A 21609-nucleotide genomic window follows, 5' to 3' on the forward strand; every position below is an offset into this window, starting at 1 on the left:
TCTTGGCCTCTCCATCTTGTCAGAGAAGCCCCTCGGTACTGAAAATCCTATGCACTCAGGCCCTCTCCAGTTCTGAGCCCAAGTTCGATCTGATGCAGTAATCATCTTCTCCTTGCTCCAGTCCCGGGGCAATAGTGATAGAGACTCTCCGTCAGGCCCTGATGCGTCTCAACCAACCTTACAGCCATGGCCTAGACTTCGATTGGTCGACCCCGACATCAATCATCAGTCTACTTTCTGCAGAACACCTCCGCCACCGACATGGGATCAACATCAGTGGTCATACTTGTACAGGGGCTACCCCTTCAACCCATCCCCATGGTACTCTCCGTGTGATGCGCTGGAGTGGAAGCAGCGCTCGGAAGCATCCTTCCACTCCAGGTATCTCATCATTCACCAACCTGAAGTTCACAGTCGGCCACTGTCTCTGTCCCTCTTTGGCAGGAAGGCCGAAAAACAGAGAAACCTCGTGAGCCTAAGCCGGCAGAAACTCCTGTCATGTTGCCCGCGAAAGACTTACCTTCAACACCGCACTTGTCGGAATACTCCGATGTCCAGGGAGCATCGTCCGCCTCCAATACAGACTCCGATGCCGAAGGCTCCATTGATATAACTCGAACTGAGTCTTCTCCAAACCCTCAGATCACTGATGATCTTCTCATCTCGTCCTCTGAAGACCTGAAATCTTATGGAGATCTTATTAAGCGTATGGCCCAGTCACTTTCCTTACCAATAATTCAACCTCAGCCTACAGTTGATGACACGGTCTTTGATATCATGCAATGTTACACATCCACTGCCAACGCCCTTCCAGTCACCAAGGTGATCCTGCAAACCATCAAGGAACCCTGGTCTAAGCCAACATCCATTCCAGTATCCTCCCGTAGGCTCGATCATATGTACTGTGTTCAGGAGACTGGGGCTGAGTTTTGGTTCACACACCCGCGCCCCAATTCCATAGTGGTCTCTTCGTCATCTTAAAAAACCAGAAAGGTACACTCTACTCCACCTGATAAGGAGGGTAGGAAGATTGACAGTGCTGGCAGAAAATTTTACTCGGCAGCCGCATTGGGAATCAAGATCTTCAATTACTCTGCCTTCATGGCTCGCTACCATTACTCACTTTGGGAACAGCTTTCTGGGTTTTTTTTTTAAATAATCAGATTTTTATTAACAGATTTTCAGTTTACAATAAAGAACACTGTAATCTATCTGGGAACAGCTTTCTGGACACCTAGCTTCACTCCCTGAGGATAAGCATCCCGCAGTAAAGAAATTACCAAGGGAGGAAATGCTGCTAGCAAAACAGCAACTAGCTGTGTCTAAGCACATGGTCAATACTTCTTCAAAGACACTTACCTCAGCCATCACTCCACAACGCCATGCCTGGCTTCGAACCACAGCCTTGCAGCCAGACACCAAGGCCTACATAGAAGATCTTCCCTTTAGAAGATATTGGATTTATATCCCACCCTCTACTCCGAAGAGTCTCAGAGCGGCTCACAATCTCCTTTACCTTCCTCCCCCACAACAGACACCCTGTGAGGTGGGTGGGGCTGGAGAGGGCTCTCCCAGCAGCTGCCCTTTCAAGGACAACCTCTGCCAGAGCTCTGGCTGACCCAAGGCCATTCCAGCAGGTGCAAGTGGAGGAGTGGGGAATCAAACCCGGTTCTCCCAGATAAGAGTCCACACTCTTAACCACTACACCAAACCGGCCGAAGATCTCTTTAGTACCACTACAGACTCAGTCCTACAGGAGATGGACAAAAGCATTAAAACGTCACGCAATTTAGGTGTTCCTTCTTCTGCCCCGAGGGCCTTCAAGTCTAAACCCTGGCAGAAACCCTGGAATAAGAAGCCTTTCCAGAAACTATCTCCAGATCACACCTGGAAGTCATGCTCCTCGCACTCTGGAAACAGATCTTCCTGTTTACATCCCTGTCTGCACAACAGACGAGGGCAAAGGGGACTCGCACCCCTAAACAGCGCCTTTGACTTTCCGATTCTGGCAAACCCTCCCTCTCTCCCTCCCCCCACTCCTCTGGACCCACGCACCTTCACTGATAGCTTTCAGCATGTCGCCTTATCACTTCAGATCGTTGGGTTCTCTCCATTATAGAGGAGGGTTATGTGATAGAATTTGCTTGTCTCCCGGACAAGTCAGTATTCATACCAACTCCTCCTTCCCCGGCTCTGCTGGAGGAGGTTCAAAACCTTCTACAGAAACAAGCTATGGAGCGCGTTCCCCACTACTCTCTGGGTCATGGGTTTTATTCCCGTTGTTTTGCAATACCAAAGAAGGATGGGGGAGTCAGACCCATCATGGACCTCCGGGACTTGAACGATTTTATCATATACCAAAAATTTCGAATGTCAACTCTTCAAAGCATTCTGCCGTTAATCAAACAAGGGGATTGGATGTCTACATTGGATCTAAAAGACACGTACTTCCATATTACCATCCATCCTCACCACAGGAAGTATTTACGTTTTGCGATACATCCAGATCACTTCCAGTACAGGGCCCTTCCCTTTGGGCTGTCCACTGCCCCACATATATTCACCAAAACCGTGGTGGTGGCGGCTTACCTGCGTCTTCAAGGAGTAGTTTTATTCCCGTACATAAACGATTGGTTGGTAGTGGCGAGCTCAAGGGACCTTCTTCTGCAACATCTCGACCTGACTCTGAATCTTCTTATCAACTTGGGCTTGAAGATACATTCCAAGAAATCCCATCTTGTTCCGGCCACTATGGTACAGTTCATAGGAGCAGTGCCAGACACCAACTTACACAGGGCCTTCCTTCCCCAACAACGAGTGGAGGATATAGTATCCCTGATCAACCTCCTTCAATCTCGGTGGATGGGCTCGGTTTTTCAAATTCAGCGTCTTCTGGGACTTATAGCAGCAACAACCAACATACTTGTCTTTGCCAAGCTGAAAATGCGAACTCTGCAACTCTGTTTTCTGAAGCAATGCCGCGGCTTGGTAGGATCTCCTCTTCAGCTTCTCCAGATTCCTCCCTCGGTCCTCCGGATTGGTGGAGAGAGAAAAACAACATCTTACAGGGAGCACCATTTTATCTCCCACCCCCATCTGTGACAGTCACCACCGACACATTCCTGTGGGGTTGGGGAGCTCACCTGAATGGCCTCTGTGTGTGAGGCCCGTGGCCCCCTCTTTCCTGCATCATCACATCAACTTCTTGGAGCTTCTAGCCATCCAGTATGCTCTTTGGTCATTTTGTCCACTTATTGCTCACCGCACAGTGGCAATTCTGACGGACAATACGATAACACTCAGCTACATCAATCATCAGGGCAGGACAGTGTCGAGAAAACTGTGTGCCCTGGCAATGGACATCTGGGAAGAGTGCATAAGCCTGCAGACCTTCTTGGTGGCATCCCATCTCCCAGGAGAGCTCAATTTCCAAGCAGACTCTCTCAGCAGGGGGGCTGCCCAGATACACGAGTGAGAGATCAGCTGGCCTTACCTGTCACCAGTGTTCCAACAATGAGGTTGTCCTGTGATAGATGTGTTCGCTTCAGCTCTGAACTGGAAGTGCCCAGCCTACTGTTCCAGGGGCGGGGCAGGCATAGATTTGTTGGGAGACGGCCTCCTCTTCCCTTGGAACGAGAAGTTCCTATACCTCTTTCCACTCCTTCCATTGCTGACCAGAGTAGTCAACAAGATGTTGCAGGAACATCTGGACTGCATTCTGATAATGCCATGGTGGCCACGGCAGAGTTGGTTTCCTATTCTGCTAGGTCTAGCCAATGGGTTGTTTTACCTTTTTCCCCCAGAACCAGATCTTCTGTCCATCCAGATTGGGCAGCTCTTGCACCACAACGTTGCACACCTCAAACTAACAGCATGGAGGATTACTCCTCAGGCTTTTCAGCAAGAGTCCAGCACGTTTTATTGAACAGTCACAGGTCTTCTACCCGGCGATCTTGTGACTATAAGTGGTCTAAGTTTGTGGACTTTCTGGGGAATCCCAATGCTGACGCGCATGCGGTGGGACTACTGCTAATTTTTGAGTTCTTGCTGTCTTTAGTGAATGCAGGCCTGAATTACTCTTCAGTTCGTGTTTATCTAGCTGCTATTACAGCTCACCATGACCCCATAGATGACTTTTCTGTGTTTGCATATCCATAGACAAAGAGATTTCTTAAGGGCCTGCTTTGTCTGCATCCACCCACTAGAAAGCCCACTGAGCCTTGGGACCTTTCCTTGGTGTTGGATAAATTGTCAGGTCACCCATTTGAACCATTGAACCTCCTCTCATGGAAAACAGCCTTCTTGGTTGCCATTACCTCGGCTAGGAGAGTTGGGGAGCTCATGGCTTTGCATTGTGACCCTCCTTACCTTTGTTTTCAAGAGGATAACGTTTCATTGGTTCCTGACATCTCGTTCCTTCCAAAGATAGTTTCAGAGTTTCACCTTAGTTTGGACATTTCCCTGCCAACATTCTACCCCTCACCGTCTTCCGAAGAGGAGAGATGGTTACATTCATTGGGCATGAAACGAGTTTTGCTTTTCTTCCTTAGATCGAAAGTCTACAGGAAGCACCCACATTTGTTTGTTTCCTATGCTACTGCTAGGCTAGAAACTAAGATTACGTCTCAAAGATTGTCGAAATGACTAACAGAGACTATTAAGCTCTGCTACTTGTCAGCTAAAAGACCCTTACCAGGACCCGTGTGTGGGCATTCCACACAGGCCCTGGCCACATCCACTGCCTTCCTTCTAGGTGCTTCGTTGGCTGACATTTGCAAAGCCACTACTTGAGTTTTGCCGCATGCCTTCATGAGACACTATGCTTTGGATGTGCGCAGACACCAGAAGGCTCAAGTGGGACGTCTGGTCTTACAGGCTGCTACTTCTGGATGACCTCCAGCACCCTCCTCCAGGTATGTCTGCTTGCTATTCTCCCATGGGTGTGAAGCACAGAGACCACAAAGATAAACAGATTGCTTACCTGCAACTGATGATCTTCGAGTGGTCATATGTGCATTCATGCTAACCATCCTTCTTCCCCACTGCTGTTGGTCCTTTGTCTGGCCTTGACAGCGGTCAGAAAGAACTGGCAGGATGTCCGTGCCCTATCTTGTGGGCATACGCACTTGGGACTTGGCACATGCTCACTGGGCATGGGCGTGAAAATCCCAGGCTTTTTAGGTACTGATCGGCGCAGGCGCCCTAATCCCATGGGTGTGAATGCACAGATGACCACTCAAAGATCATCAGTTACAGGTAAGCAACCTGTTTTTACCATCTGTCTTGCCTCTTTTAAAATACATAGAAAACCATGACCATTTCATATACCATGTCCTCTCTCTCATGCACAGAGACACCACTGGACAAGGTAGCCCAGTCCCCTTTAATAATCACCCCTTACCTAGACACTGCCCAGACACTATTGGAGTTGGGAAGTCAAACACTGCTTTATTCATATGCTGCCACTATTTATTCATATCCTAACATATGCATAGGCTGATAACCTTAGCTTTTATGTGTGTGTGCTTCTTTCCATGAGACCACACATCCAGCCCTACATGATTAAACAAACAACGAGTTAACTTTTATTTTGGTTTGAACATAACATTGGAGAAAATCAGGCTGTGATCACAAAGTTCCTTTTCATTTCCCTATTCCAGCATTTGGTTTTCTTTGTTACAATTCATCCTTTTTGCAGTCACCCTAAACCTGCTCTTCTATTGCTTCACTCAGCCAGACACTCTCTCAAGTGCACTAATGGCTCTTTTCAACCATCCCCTTCATCAACATTCCATTAGCTCTCATTGGCTGCTGTTAGGGAGAGACAGAACCTAACTTGTCAGTCACTTGTAGATATAGATTTTCTGGCTTTTCAAAGATGTTGTGTTGTTAGTTGTGGCAGCCCAATGCTAGAGTAACAGGAAAAAGTGAGGTTGGAAAGGTAAAGGTTTTTAAACAGCTAATCTCCCTTGGTTCTTGGACAACCTTGGTACAGGGCAGCTGAGGATGAAGAAGGCGATTTCAATGCTCCTGTTGCTTGGTAAGTGAATTTGTTAAGGCTTCATGTATGTGGAATATCTTTCTGGAGAATGTCCAGAGGACCTGGCTCCTATAGTTCTGGTCATGATCTCTATTACAGTCAGTGGCTTGAGCTGAGCAGGAAAGTGTTGGCTCACTGCCTCATCACCCTCTGTTGCTGTGCACAGGTGACAGAAGATTTCAGAGATTTCTAGAATGTCTCACCTGTGGCCTGTGCACTCCTCTATGTGTGTTTGCACAGAGTGTACTCTTTAAGAAGAGCAACAATTACAGATAAATACATTCTAGTTAAATATTGTATCTGGTTCATTCTCTTTGTCAGATTTGTGATAAAGTTTTGAGGCGTAGGAAGCTGCAGCTTATTAAGTAGATGCTATTTTATGACAGTAAAGCCCAGTGGGTGAGACCTTTCAATCCTTTATTCATTCCTCATTGTGTTGCCTTGGTTTGGTAAGAAACTCATAAATAGCCAAGTGGAATTTTTTTTATACTTCCCACGTAATAAGCAACAGTGGAACGGATCTCTTATTAGTCTCTCCTGCTCAGAAGACATGACTGAGAGAAGGGAAGCATGCCCTGGAGAGCTGAATAAGAGAGCCAGTTCTTCTGTTGTTTTGTTATGTGAAAGGTATAACAAATTGCCCCCTGGCTGTTTATGCAGTCTGGCAGTTCAAGACATTGCAATGAGGAAGTACAACAAATTTCAACTTGGCTATTTCTTCAAGGACTTGAATGGAAAAGAGTCACTGTGCACCATGTCAATTATGCAAAGAAATAATAAATCCTGTTTGGTGCCTATCTTTATTTCCTATGTAATATGTGTCAAAAGTCTTGCTGCCTGATGTCAGAGCTTCAAATCTAAGCAGGGTTGGCTACAGTTAGTGCCTGGATGGGAGACCACCAAGGAGGACTGGGGTTGCCGTGCAGAGGAAGGCAATGACAAACCGCCTTTGTTCGTCTCTTGCCTTGAAACCTCATGGTCCTGGGTAGGGGTGTGCATTCGGTTCGGTCGAACCGAATAGACCGCTGAATACCCCCTGATTCGGAAGTATACGGCGTTGTATACTTTCGAATCCAATTAGAAGCCATTATATGGGAGCTGTATACGGCTCCCCGTATACTTCCAAATCACTATTCGGAAGTATATGGAACTCAATGTAAAAGGCAGGAAAAGAGCTTCTGCAGCCTCAGGGAAGCTGCTTGCTTCCTTTCCCACCTTTGGAACCCTTTTCCTGCCTCTCCCATAGCCTCCCTGGGATCAGGGAGGAAGGGGGAGAGGAGCCCCAGCAGCCAATCCAAAGTATGCATTGCAAATGCATGCTTTGCAGGGCTGTTGTGCAGCTGATGGCTGGGCTAATCCCCCAGCCATCAGCAACATTGTTGTTCTTTTGTTTACTTGAGTATCCAAATAAACACTGTTCTCTGGCCAATCACAGAGCAGTGGTATTTTTTTAAACTGCTCTGAGTAGGGACAGAGAACCTTTTTAAGGAATCTGCCTGGCTGAACATTCCATTGCTGTGGTGTTGGTGTTGGTGCGAGAGAGAGATTGTGCTGTGCTGGCCCTTGGGCTCAGCTGCTGCTGCTTTCTCTCAGCCTTGCCTGACCTGCCTGGAGAAGACATCTAAGGTAAGACATTCTTGGGGTTCTTGTTTTTATTTTAGTTAGGATAAAAGTAAAAGGTCTTTTTAAGACTCAGAGTCCCTTTACTTATCCAGATTTCGGTGGGTGAGTACTGGGTAGCTTATTTGGGGTTAGGGTTAGGGGGTTCTGCTGGGGGTGGGGGCCTGGGGTGGGGGGGTTTGCCAGTTTGCCTATATTTAACTTTAGTGAGTGGACTTTTAAAAGTGCAGTGTCCTTTTACTTTTCCTGATTTGGGTGGCTTGGATTTCTTGAGGTTAGGGTGAAGTTTTTTTTGGGGGGAGGGGTTGGTTAAGTTCCTGTATTGTTAAAAATCAAGGTTTTTTTTACTGTTTTAAAAGGATTCTGTGTTTGATTTGTTGCTGCTGCGTTGTGCTGCTGTTGTTCCTTTTCTCTTCTGGTTCTGGTTCTTGTGGGGGGGAGGCTGTTTGGCCTAATTTTCATTTTTAATGTTCAGTTTTTTAACAGTTGAGTTTGTTGGCCTTTTCTCAGATTTGTTTGGATCTGTTGCTGTTGGTTTTGTATCCTGTCCAGTTGTCCCTTTTCCTGGTTCTGTTTTTTTGGGGAGGGTTATTAAAAGTTAAGTTTCTTTCTGTCACGTTTGGGTTTTTTTTAATTACCTCTGGTTGGTGTGAGGGGGCTGGTGTGTGGGCTGTGTGGGGTAGGTCACTTTCATGTTTTTATAGAGCTATTTTTGGAGTCTGAGAGTTCCATGCAGTTTTGGCTCTCCCTCAAATTCCCTGCCCCCTAGTAGCCTCGGATTATACCCTATTTTGCCATCGAGTTCAGTGGCCCATAGGGTATAATGGTGGGATAGGGGCACCCTCTTTGGGTTCCCCTGGAATGGGAACCCCTGGCCCAATCTTTTTGGGACTTGGAGGGTTCATAGGGGAGAGTCCCCTGCAGGTCCCATGCAAATTTGGGGGCTCCCTCAAACCCCCTCCCCTCCAGGCGGTTTTTTTGCCATTGATTTCAATGGCCCATAGGGTATAATGGTGGGATAGGGGCACCTTTTTTGGGTGCCCCTGGAATGGGAACCCCTGGGCCAATCATTTTGGGACTTGGGGGGTTCATAGGGGAGAGTCCCCTGCAAATTTGGGGGCTTTCCCTCAAACCCCCTCCCCTCCAGGCAGCTTCCAATATAACCTATTTTGCCATTGATTTCAATGGCCCATAGGGTATAATTGGGCTGTATATTCGGAAATAGCCGTATATTTCCGGTATATACGGCTATTCTGAATACCGGTATTTGGAAATATATGGTATTTCGAATATTTTGGCCCCATATATTTCCGAATCTGATTAATTCAGATTTTTTTTTTTGCACAACCCTAGTCCTGGGGTTACCACAAGTTGGTTGCAACTTGATAGCATACAATTATTATTAATTATGGCATTGACTTGGGTATTCCTTGCTGAAGATATTGCTTATTTCTCAGCAGCAATGTCTATTTGACACAGACATTTGAAATATTGGGCTTTCTATATATTGGTGTGTTTTTTAGTGTACCATGAGTCAGGGCTGAGACATTTATGGTACAGCAAAGGAATAATTTTCTTGTATTTGTACACAGGCATTGCTTGAACATGTTGCTCACAAGTCGATACCACTGTTGTATTCAGAGCTTAAAATATGAAAGAATCATGGAACACTTTTACCCAGCGACAGCTTTAAAACAAATTTCTCCATAGGGGAAGCCTGTGGGAACTCCAGATGCTGGTGCTTTTTTCCGTGTGCTGGCAGAACATGGAGTAGCTGCCCTTTTTGCTGCACCAACTGCGATTAGAGCCATCCGTCAGCAGGACCCTGAGGCTACCTTGGGGAAGCAGTACAGTTTGACAAAGTGAGCTTAAGCTATAGCAGAAGTGTATTTACTGTTAGAAGCAAGGACAAAGACTATTATATAGTGAGTTTAATGAGCTATGAAGGTGCTAAAACAAATAGCCTGATAATTTGCATATTTGTGTGCATGCATACGTATTGTCAGTTTAGAAGTATTTCTTTCTGTTGTCTTGTCTACTAGTACGTCTCTCTTCAAATGTCTTAAGGGTGGGGCAGTGCAGCTGCTGTTTCCACTCCAGAAGTTAGAGCCAACTTAGTGTAGTAGGGTGCCAAACTAAGTTTGGGAAGACCCAGGTATAATTCTCTCCTCAGCTGTGGAGTTTGCTGTGTGGCCTTGGACTAGTTGCTGTCATTCTAATCTACCTCATGGAATTGTGAGGATAAAATGGAAAAAAAGAGAATGGCAAGTACTGCCGTGAGCTTCCTGGAGGAAAGTAAGATAAAAATTAAAAAATAAAGATGAAAATATTTTTAAATTAAAAAAAATGATTCTAGGAAAACTGGGTGCTCCCAAATTTGTTTTCCCTGACCACTAAACTGGGGGGAACCAGTCTTTTATTGGTTACAGTATGTCTCTGACCATATAAGATAGACCCACTTTACCACAGGTTCCTCTCTACTGAAAATGTGTTGTCTGTATACCCAGTCAAGCTCTATATTTGACAGAAATCTTTTATCAACTATGTGATCCCTCTTACAACTTTAATGAGCTTTGCTCTGCATTTAATTTCCTTTACCTGAGAAAGGCAAACAGTAAATGCTATCAATAAATAAAAATTGGAGAGTAATTTGAAAATAATCTTATTTAATGTAGGTTCCGAACATTGTTTGTAGCTGGTGAGCGATGTGATGTTGATACACTAGAATGGTGCAAAAAAATCTTCAAGGTGCCAGTTCTGGATCACTGGTGGCAAACAGGTAAGTTCTATACAATTTATTTTTATAAGACAAGGCAATTGTTACTTCCTCCTTGATTGAACTTTGTGTCTTAAATTGGTTAACAGTTATGGCTCCTTAAGCTTATGTGAATGTCTCCACATTGTGCTGGTCTATGACTGTAATAAATAAATTATTAATTCATATTGCAATAAGTAGTTGGAACTCAGCTCTCCTTTGACCATGGACTCTAGCAGGAATATAACTTCTTGCTTTCTTGTGGTCCCTCCAACTGTGTTTGTCTCAGGCAGACACTTTCACAGAAATGTGTAACGAGATTGTTATGTGTTGGAAATATGTATCTGTTCTGTATGTCCTTTGCAATGTCCTAAAGTTCCAGTCATTATAGGGTTAACACTGTGCCTGATTCCCTATTGTCTGCATGACCTAGGAAGAAAATACTGACTGCTGTCAATCAAGGTCTAGAAGCAGGAAAACCTGTTTTGTTTGTTTGGTCAGTTAGTCAGGTGACTTCCTTTGTTCAGGCAGAGAGTTCAAGAAGGAGGAGGAAGTGGTCTTCCATTAAGCACATGATCTTCTAGTGTAAGCATGTAGTTCTATAGCAGGGGCGGCCAATGGTAGCTCTTCAGATGTTTTTTGCCTACAACTCTCATCAGCCCCAGCCAGCATGGCCAATGGCTGGGCCTGATGGGAGTTGTAGGCAAAAAAACATCTGGAGAGCTACCGTTGGCCATCCCTGTTCTATAGTGTTTGTTATTTTCACCTCCCAGTATCCTTTCCCATTAGAAATAAATATGTTTGTGCTTTCATGTTAAATGCCTCTCAATGATTATTTGATCCAGTGATCCATCGCACTGTTTGAGATAAAGAAATAGAATTTCAAACAGAAATCCCTAACAAAATTGATAACAGTCGACGGTTGTTCTTGCTACAAAACTGCTTATAGCATGGACTGTTTTTTGAACTCTAAATGATTTTTTAATCTGGATTGCCTTTGAGAGCGTTTAGAAAGCAATAGACAAAAAGCTGCTATGCTGTGCAGACAAGCCTCAATTTTAAAACGCCTTTTTTTCTCTGGCCATTACTGAGAGCATTCTGACTTAAATGAGCTTTGAATTCAGATTGTCTCAATCTGGAAACGCTGCTACTTTTATCTAAAAGCCTCAGATGTGCTAGAAAGGAAATTTTTGGAGCTTTTTAACCCTTTCTCTGTGGATTATGTCGGAGACCTTCGAAGAGCCTTGCTGCAACCACGTGGGAACATTCAGCCACTTTTTCTCTCCAGTGAGGAAGGAAGAATCTTTAACCCTGCCCTGCCTGATTGCTGTGAAAAATGTCGAACCCAGAGTGAGGAGCCACTGGATCTTCTGTTTCCACGTCTTCAGGAACAGCCACTGCATACCTTGGTTTTGGTAACGTGAGTAACGTACCAGTGATAGGATTTAGTACCCTGAAGTTGACTAAGAATAATTTCTCATTCTGGCTCTCGTTCCTAACGCAAAGACTTGAGATTTATGGAGCTGAAAAAGATTTGTCTGAAAATTCCCCTGAGAATGAGCAAGAAAAATCAAATTTGAAAAGGCTAGATGGTTTTGCAAAAACTCTCACTTTAGAATCTATTGAGGCATATGAAATTCCTGAATTGCACACTCTTAAAACTGCAAAAGAAATGCTTGAATGCCTTAAAGATAAATATAACAAAACTCCCATAAGCACTATTCCTGATTTAAAGGGCAAAATATTTGGTTTTCAAGTGCAAGAAGGGGAGAATGTGACTAAACGTCTGAAGGAATTTATGTGCATGCAATCCAGACTACAGGAGCTTGGTGAGGCTATTGCAGAAAGAGACTTAATCTCAACTATATTGAAAGCTCTACCCAGTACTTACAAACCAATTAAGATGATTTTGAGACTGCAAAAAGATTTGAGTCTGGAAGGCCTGTTAAATGCTATCAAGGAGGAAGGAGCCTCCAGATCTGGGGACAAGGACAAAGGAGTAGCAATTTTAAAGCACATGTTTCAAATGAGGGAACACGGGCGCCATCTCGTGGCCATAGAAATAATAGCAGCCAGAAATTTTTAAAGCAGAAATTTTCCAAGCCACATGGCCCAGGTGGGAACAAAGAAAGGAACAGAGAAAGTACCATGCATGTTAATAATGTGAATTTTATTGGTGAAAGAGGAAGATTTTTGATTGATAGTGGATCTTATATGCATATTTGTCGATATAAAAGCATGTTTTCAGAGTTGGATGAAAGTCAGAGACCTGAAATGATAGGTGCCAACCAGAAACTCTTACAAGTTTGTGGTGTGGGTGAGATCAAAATGAAATTGCTTACCACTGATGGAGATTTAATGCCAGTAAGATTGAAAAATGTAGCTTATGTACCTGAATCTATTGAGAATTTACTCTCAAGCCAAGTGCTTATAAGAAATAATTATGCTGTATATCTTGATAAAGGAGATGAAGGGGAAATTATTCAGAAGAATTCTGGAATTAGTTTTAAACGGGATGTAAGAAATGGAGCTCATTATATTATGGACTTAAGTGAAAGGTCAGATGCTGTTGATGTTGTGGAAAAGATTGTTTGCCAGACTGAAGGCAGAAAGTGTGACCAAAGGAGATGTGTTTATGCTTGGCATGTAAAGTTAGCACACAGAAGCATGCAGTGTTGAGAAGTTGTTAAAGGACTGTGTTCTTGATGTTGTACATTGTGATAAATCCAAGCAAAGATGTGATGTTTGTCTGAGAACAAAAGGAACTGCACCTTGCTTCAGTGGAAAAAGCAGTATGCATTATGAAAAGTTTTTGGAAACAATATTCAATGATGTTGTTGAGTCTATAAAAGCCTCAATTGGGAAAAATAATTTTTTCTCAGTTTTCACAGAAGCAAAGACAAAATATAGTGCTGCCTATATGTTCAAATCAAAGGATGAGACTCTTGATAAATTTAAAGAATATGTTGCCATGGTTAAAAACAGATTTGGGCGTGTACCTCAAAGCTTGCTGACAGATGGAGGTGGTGAATATTGCAACAGTGAGTTCAAGAAATTTCTGAAAGCCGAAGGGATTGAACACAAAGTGACTGTCCCATACACTCCACAGCAGAATGGGAGTGCATAAAGACTTAATTGTGTATTACAGGAAATGACCAGAGCAATGCTCATGCATTCTGGATTACCTAAAGGCCTGTGGGCTGAAGATGTAAATACAGCAGTGTATATTCACAGTAGAATACCTTCAAAAGTAACAGGAATTACTCCGTTCCAGGCTTGGTTTGACAAGAAGCCAGGACTTAAGCATATTAAAACTTTTGGAGCAAAAGCCTATGCATATGTTCCTAGAGAAAATAGAGGGAAGCTTGATGCAAGGACTGAGATTGGATTCTTAGTAGGATATCCCTCAGTGGGAAAAAACTACAGAGTCTATGATCTAAAGCTGAATAAGACTAAACTTTGTAATGTTACGTTTGTGGATGACAGTAATTTGCCAAGAGCACCCTGTGTACCTGATTTTGATCCTGAGATTACTGATGATGCTTTTGAAGATTGGTGTACCTGGTTACCTGTAGTGACCACCGGAGAACCGGCAGGTCTTCTTTCTGAAGACTACTGAACCAGAAGGAGAAATGGGGACTGCACCGCAGGGAGCAACAGAACCTCCATTCATTTTAAGACGATCAGAAAGAAGCACAAAAGGGCAACCACCACAGAAATATGGATACTGTGGTACTGTGAGATCCATAGAGACTATGAAACCTAAAGAGGAATCCAAGAGATGGAAACAGGTGTGTGATCTACCTAATGAAGAAAAGGAGAAATGGATTCAAGCAATGGAACAAGAGATACTATCAATTTATGAAAAAGATGTATGGACTCTTACAAAGCTACCTGCAGGAAGAAAGCCTGTTGGATGCAAATGGGTCTACAAAATAAAATACAAAGATGATGGAACTATATACTTGTACAAAGCAAGGCTAGTAGCCAAAGGCTATGCACAAGAATTTGGAACTGATTATTCAGAGACTTTTGCACCAGTTATCAATAGTGCTACACTTAAAACACTACTGAGTGTGGCATCATCTAGAGATATGCTCATAGAGCACCTAGACATTAAGACAGCATTTCTTAATGGTGAGTTATCAGAGGAAATCTATATGGAAATACCTGAAGGTTCTCAAGTCCCTGGCAAAGAGAACTGTGTTTTCAAACTCAACAAAGGACTGTATTGTTTGAAATAGGCTGCAAAAGGTTGGTATGACAAAATAACTGGGATTGGTTTCCACAGGTGCCTTCCCTCCAAGTCCCAGCTGAGCACACGTGGAGAGGTCTTCCGGAGGATCAGCTGTTTTGCAGGTTCTGCTGGGTTGCCTGGTTGAAACAGGGCAACCCAGCAGAGCTCCAGCTTAGCAGGGGGAAGCCTCCCTCTCCCCCAGATCAACTGTTTTGCCAGCTCTGCTTACTCAGGCACCCTGCAACTGCTTTTTGCCTGGGGAAGCCAACTGTTAGAGGGTGGGCACAAACCATCCCCAAACCTCCATAGGAAGTTTAGGAATAGTTCATAGGAGGCATGGTTCCTGAACTCTTGGTTTATGAACTACGAACTGGCCCGGTTCATGCACAAATGACATTTTGTGGTTCATTTTGTGCCCATCCTTACTCTCATTCCTTGTCATCTGTTAACTTCGTGTATACCCCAGTTTAGTGTAGTGGTTACGAGCAGTGGACTCTAATCTGGAGATTCCCCACTCTTGCACATGCAGCTGCTGGGTGGCCTTGAGTCAGTTACATTTCTTTCAGAGCTGTTCTCTTAAGAGCAGTTCTCTCAGAGCTCTCTCAGCCCCATGTACTTCACAGGGTGTCTGTTGTGGGGAGAGGAAAGGATGGAGATTTTAAGCCGCTCTGAGATTCTGAGTGAAGGGCAAGAAATCCAATCTCCTTTTCTTCTATCCTACTTTTCTCCCCAGTGGTGACACAAAGTGGCTTCCAACATCCTCCTCTTCTCCATTGGATCTTCACAACAATCCTGTGTGGTTGATTAGGCTAGGACAGAGTAAGTGACCCAAGGTCACCCAAGAATTTTCCATGGCAAAGTGAGGATTCAAACCTGGGTATCCCAGATCCTAGTCTGATACTCTGACTACTACACAATACTGGTGATCACAACAGTGACATCTGATTTCCTGTATCCATTCCATACCACTTCAGGCAGATGTTTTTATGTGCATTAAACATGTATCAAGCATTCTTTCCACTAGTTCTGTTTCATATTTGTAGCTGTTCCTTGGTTATGTTGCTGTCCCTTCCTTTGTGCAGTTCTCATTGAAGAGACAGAAATTGCAAGTTCAGACATGGTGCTGATCGCAAAGTTATTTTAGGATTTGCTGAAAGAATGAGATGGGAAGGGAGGGGACTGTTTAAATCTCATTTACATAAGTGAGAGAAGCTGTGACTGCCTCTGGTTTTATATTTTTTTATGAAAATGTTACAGGTTGCTGATGTCATTCCTGTTGCTTAGCAACAGCTTTTTCTAGTTCAGAGACTAGAGCCCTCATTAGGATAAAGTAGATGGTTTTACTGATGATTTGAGAATAGTGAACTGAGAGTTAAGCTCCATGAATCTCTTTTATAGAAAGAATAATCCTTTACAAGATTTAAGGCAGCCATGATGATGCTTTTGTTAGGGAAAGAGCAAAAAACAGTTTATAAAATGCTAATCTCTGCTGTAGATCATTGTTACCTAAACAAGATAGTATCAGACTAATCAGTTGCTTCCATCTTTATATTATTATGATTACTAAAGCAGAGATAACATGTTCTTGAAATGATTAAATTGTAAATGGTTAACACTGAGATGCGTAATTATTTTCAGTAACAACAGTTTATGCCTGTTGCCTCAATTCTATGTACTATAGTTTAGCAGCCAATGAAGTCTTTGGATTAAATTTAAATAGAATGTTGTAATTTTGTAAAATGCATTAAAAAACTTTTCATTTTTATGTGCAGTTTCTGATATATTTGGAATGATTTTCAGAGTGCTTTTTCCTCCTTAACCTCTGCATAAAGAAGACGCTTGGCTAATTTGGTTTCTTTTGCCTGTGGTTCAGTAATAATCTGGCTGACTGCCTCTTTCTTTCATACCATGTGATGTGAAGTCTTGTATACTGTGGGACATGGGGATAGATCTGTTTGTGCTAGGAAAGTAGGGTGTACATTTAGAAATGAAGGAAATAAAATTGCTATTTCCATTTTTTGAATTAAATCAGAATAATTCATGTTGACCTACTTTTTCAGCTTCTGTTTTGTGAAGGGTTTGCAGATTTCAAGATTGAGACTGGAATGGCATTGCCTTGTTTTTCAAAATTTCTCTATGATCGTGAATTATATGCAGCATTTTTAACAGGCCAGTGATTGCAAATTCCACAAAACTGTGTTTTGCAGTATTTGTCCAGATTGACTTTATTGTAAGAATCTCAGAGGCCCAACTAACTCTACTGCTTTGCACCGCAAAGTGGTCTTAGTTCTCTTCCCTAATGTCCTTACAGCTATTGCTTTGTGTGCTTCTGATGTCCCAGGATGCTTCTGTAGATTCTGTAGAAGCACATAGGTTCTTCTTTTGTTCTCAGGAATTGTGCATATATATTTCTTACGTTGTTTGAATTGTGGGAAAAAACCTTTAAAACTGTTGGCATGCTACTTTCTGCACACCAAAGAACTATGCATAATATTCCTTGGATGTGGTTGTTCATTCATCTGTTTTAACAGAATTTGATGCTTGTCTACTGAGGTCACTGGGGCACCTCACCACTTGCTTTTCTTGTTAGTTCCCTTTCAGATTGCCAAGTTGAATGCCCCTTCAACCATGTGAGAGGGACATATAAATTGCACAGCCAGTCCAATGTATATATCACTTGATTTTTAAATTTGGATTTTATACATTTGTGGTGGCAGCCATCACCCCCCCCCCCCCAAATAATTACAACTGCAAAGCTCACCTAATACGGTGTTAGCAGGGCATAAATTCATTGTGACCCTTCCTTACACATCCAGGGATATGTTGTTCACCACTTTGAGGTCAGGCAGCAATTTTTCTCCAGGCCGGTTTTGCCAGGGATGTTGGAGGGTGTGGGCTTTTTGTTTTTTTGTTTTTGTTATCTTCTGGGCATGGTACAGGTGTCAATGGTAATGTCTGGGGGGGGGTATTTGTGAATTTCTTGCATTGTGCAGTTGGTTGGACTAGATGACCCTGAAGGTCCCTTCCAGCTCTATGGTTCTATGAAATTTTATGAAATGATGAGTCTTTAGAAAGGGGAAATTTCCACACAAAAATAAAACATTGAAACTTTCCGCATCTCTTACCTCTGACAATGACGTGCAGAAGGTAGAGCTACAGTGACTGCATGGTTTGGCAGCTTCAGTTTCTGTGATAGAGGTGAGGCAGATGCCTAGATGGCTTTTGAAATAGTTGACCAGTGCTCTCCCTCCTTCCTTGATACTCTGCAGGCACTCTGAACTAACTGTGTTTATCCTCACTGATGTCACCATGATGCTGTCAGGCTGTGTTCTGTAGTGATATCATCTTATTCACAACATGATTCCTGTGATTGGCTGGATCACATTGTGCGATTGCAGCAATGATCAGATTTGTCACTTCGTTTCTTGATAGTTTCACTGTAGCTGGATCATTCTCACAGGATTCCTTTCTTTCTTCTAACTCTGTCTTCATTTGTGTTGGGTGGCAGAGTATTAAGATTGATTGCATATGCATTGTACTTTTACTTTGAAAACCACTAATATCTTACATAATAAGCATAAGCACATTTTAAAGTCAATTCTTTTCATATTGTCTCACAGGGTGGGTGCGTTTTGGCTTACTTGGAGGGTTGCAGTAGGCTCAGGAGCCATTTGCCCTTGATCAGGTAGAATCACTGCACCCAACTCCTGGAGGATTCATCTACATCTGCTTTATTAGCAACCTCACGACACAGTTACAGTCAGCTTGTCATATTACTGACAGCCTCTGCCTCCATTGACCACCCCCAGGCATGCTGAATTACCACCTTTAAGGTTCTGCCTAGTATTTGGCCCTTCCACAGAGCCTCATTCACTCTTTTCCCCCCAGTCCAGCCTGCTTCATGGATGACCAGTGGTCTCTCTCCCCACCTAGGGTGGCAGAGGCCATGGCCCAGAAGCACCCTACAATGTGTATCTGGTGATACCTGTCCCACTAGCAGACTCTTAATGGACACCCTAAAATCTGCCACCATGCCTGGCCACTACTGACTCCACTAGGCCACCGCCCCAGCAATGTTCCCTCTAATTTCCCCCCTACTGACCAGATCAGGTTACATCCTGAGCATAATATAACTGCTGTAATCTTAAAATGGGCAATGGGCCGTGCAAGATCCAGTGTGGCTCCAGATTGCTGCTGAGTAGGACTTCCTGTGTTAATGAGTGGCTGCTCAAGCTCACAGCTTAGAGGGAACACTGTGCCCCAGTGACTCCCTCTCCATCCAGGCTTGACCAGTCTACCTGTCACACATACATATGCATAAGTGCACAGCAGTGCCACTAATATACTTGATGGAAATGGCATACTGTTGTGATTTCTCTGATGGTTTTACCTGTCAAAACTTCCAAAACATTTATTTCAAGGTACAGCAGGTCTTCTGGCGCTAGACTGAAAGTATATTCCAATCATGAGGGATAAACCTACAAGGAATCATTATTCAGTAACAAAATGGCCGTCCAGTGAAACATTGCCTATTTAAACTGATTTGTGGAAAATTAGTTTTGGGAACTATGACCCCAACAAAATCAGTACTTGAATTTAAGTGACTTACTATGAAATAATATCAGCTGTATAATAGCCAAAGAGCAAAACTCTTTCCTGCATGTGAGACTTCCATTGATTTTCACTTGGAGCAGTAGCAGCTGATCACAGAGTAAAAATTGGAGTCCCCAGGCATGCTGAATACTAAAAATAGTATGCTACGTTACTAATTGAAATAACTTTTTGTAGAAGTTATGTTTGGATATACTTACTAACTAGAGAATGGCCTTTTTACTTTTTAAAGAAATGATAAAATTTAAATTATCACAAAGATTTAGGATTAAACTAGATTAGATGTCAGGATTTGTGATTGGATCTACAGTCTCTTTAACATTCTTTCAAAAGTAGCTGTGGAGATTCCTATAATTTTTCATCACTATGTGTTGTCAACAATTTTTAAAAAATGGTATAAAAGATCCCAATCTGAATTGGGGCTCATACTATTGCTATTTAGAGAGGAAAAAAACCTTGAGAGTGTTGATCATGAACTCCTAATATTGTGTGTTGTTTGATTTTAATTTGATCTTAATTTCCTCTTCTTTGACACCTTTAGTCCTTTGTCAGTGGCAAATTTTTTATATTTCTAAAGCATACAGCCTTATAAATACGATTTCAGTAATATGTTATTTACTTTGCTGACAGAATCATTGCTTTGAAGTTGTAATTTTCCTTGTCTTTCTTTCAGTGTTTATATCTAACAAAATGGTTCAGTGTTCATAGTATCAGCTGCCAATTGTGACAGGAATGTCTGCTGTGTTTTGTAGGGAAGGGATTTAACGGGAATCACCAAAATGCTAGTCATGCTGTTTTCTCATCTGGCAATGTTGGGAAGCAGCATAGTTGATGCTGGCCCTCCTGTAACTAGTACCCAACAGCACTAGAAAACACTTCTAAGAGTTTCCTGTAACTCCAGGTGAGATTAAATCCCATATAGACCAACTGAAAAATGCTAACGCCCTTGGCTATGATGGTATTCCACCTGAATCTTTGAAAGAAAATAAGGAGTGGTGGGCCTCTTTCTTGGCTCCCCTCTTCATACATATTGATGATACAGGCTATATTCCAAAACCATGGGGAATGGCTATAGTAGTCCTATTCTATAAAAAAGGCAAAAGGCAAAAGATCCATCAAATTACAGGCTGATTAGTTTGCTGAATATTATAAGTAAGCTATATGCAAGGCATCTCCTTGACAAACTCCCAGACTGGTTTAAACAAGATAACATTCTGGGAGCGGAACAGGCAGACTTTAGGCTAAGGAGATCTACAATAGACCAATGCCTGATTATCCGACATTGTATCAAGAAGTACTCCTCTAAGGGAATAATCTCACTTTATGCAGCTTTTGTTGACTTCAAATCTGCATTTCACTCTGCATCCAGAATGCAACTCTGGGACAAACTAACAAACTCATTAATTGATAGAAGACTCCTATACCTTATACAGGCCTTACATGAACAAACCCACCTGAGGGTCAGATGTAGTGGACAGGGATCCCTTACTGAACCCATCCACCCACAGAGGTGTCAGGCAAGGTTGGTTGCTAGCACTGGCATTATTTATCTTTTATGCAAATAACCTACTTAAGTGGCTTAAAACCCCTGAACGCCATTCTCCTAGACTTGCCAATAGGACAATACCAATGATATTATACAAGGAATACACTGTGCTACTATCTATAACAGGGGTGTCAAACTCATTTGTTATGAGGGACAGGTCTGGCATAAATGAGACTTTGTTGGGCTAGGCCATGTATGTCATAAAATGTAATGCCAGGTAGCAGAGATCTAAACGTTATAAACAGCAGCCCAATGGCACAGAGTGGTAAAAGCTGTAGTACTGCAGTCCAAACTCTCAGCCCTTGACCTCAGTTCAATCCTGGTGGAAGCTGGGTTCAGGTAGCCACCTCAAGATTGACTCAGCCTTCCATCCTTCCGAGGTCGGTAAAATGAGTACCCAGCTTGCTGGGGGGGAAGTGTAGATGACTGGGGAAGACAATGGCAAACCACCCCGTAAAAAGTCTGCTGTGATGTGACGTCACCCCAGAGTCGGAAACAACTGGTGCTTGCACAGGGGACTATCTTTACCTTTTAAAAACTTTATAAAGGACATAGACAGACCAGTTTCTCGGTGAGCATGATGTTGCTGTGTTCCTGGTGAGCATTAAGTTGGTGTGTCTTCACCACAAGGCCCCAGGTGCAGAGGAAAATCTACATAGGCAGACTGGAGAGCCAGCAGAGCAGTTCTGGGCTGATGTCCCTGTTCTTCCTGGAGTGGGGAGCAAACCTTTCCTCAACTGACTCTCACGGTCAGTGCTCTGAGCCAGCTTAGAACATTGTGTAGCTGTTGCTGAATGAGG

At 43.1% G+C, this 21609-nt stretch overlaps 1 protein-coding gene across 2 annotated transcripts in view; it reads left to right on the top strand.

The window, feature by feature from the left end:
- The window catches only part of LOC132590748 (acyl-CoA synthetase short-chain family member 3, mitochondrial-like), a 106793-nt gene that overhangs the window by 34270 nt on the left and 50914 nt on the right, over positions 1-21609 (top strand). For both annotated transcript variants that reach the window (XM_060263658.1, XM_060263659.1), the window contains 2 exons: positions 9371-9522; positions 10336-10439. In XM_060263658.1, the coding sequence (XP_060119641.1) occupies positions 9371-9522; positions 10336-10439 (256 nt within the window). The remainder of the gene's footprint in view (positions 1-9370; positions 9523-10335; positions 10440-21609) is intronic.

This window comes from Heteronotia binoei, unplaced genomic scaffold (genome assembly GCF_032191835.1).
Source record: "Heteronotia binoei isolate CCM8104 ecotype False Entrance Well unplaced genomic scaffold, APGP_CSIRO_Hbin_v1 ptg000648l, whole genome shotgun sequence".
In the NCBI taxonomy this organism is placed as follows: Eukaryota; Metazoa; Chordata; class Lepidosauria; order Squamata; family Gekkonidae; genus Heteronotia; species Heteronotia binoei.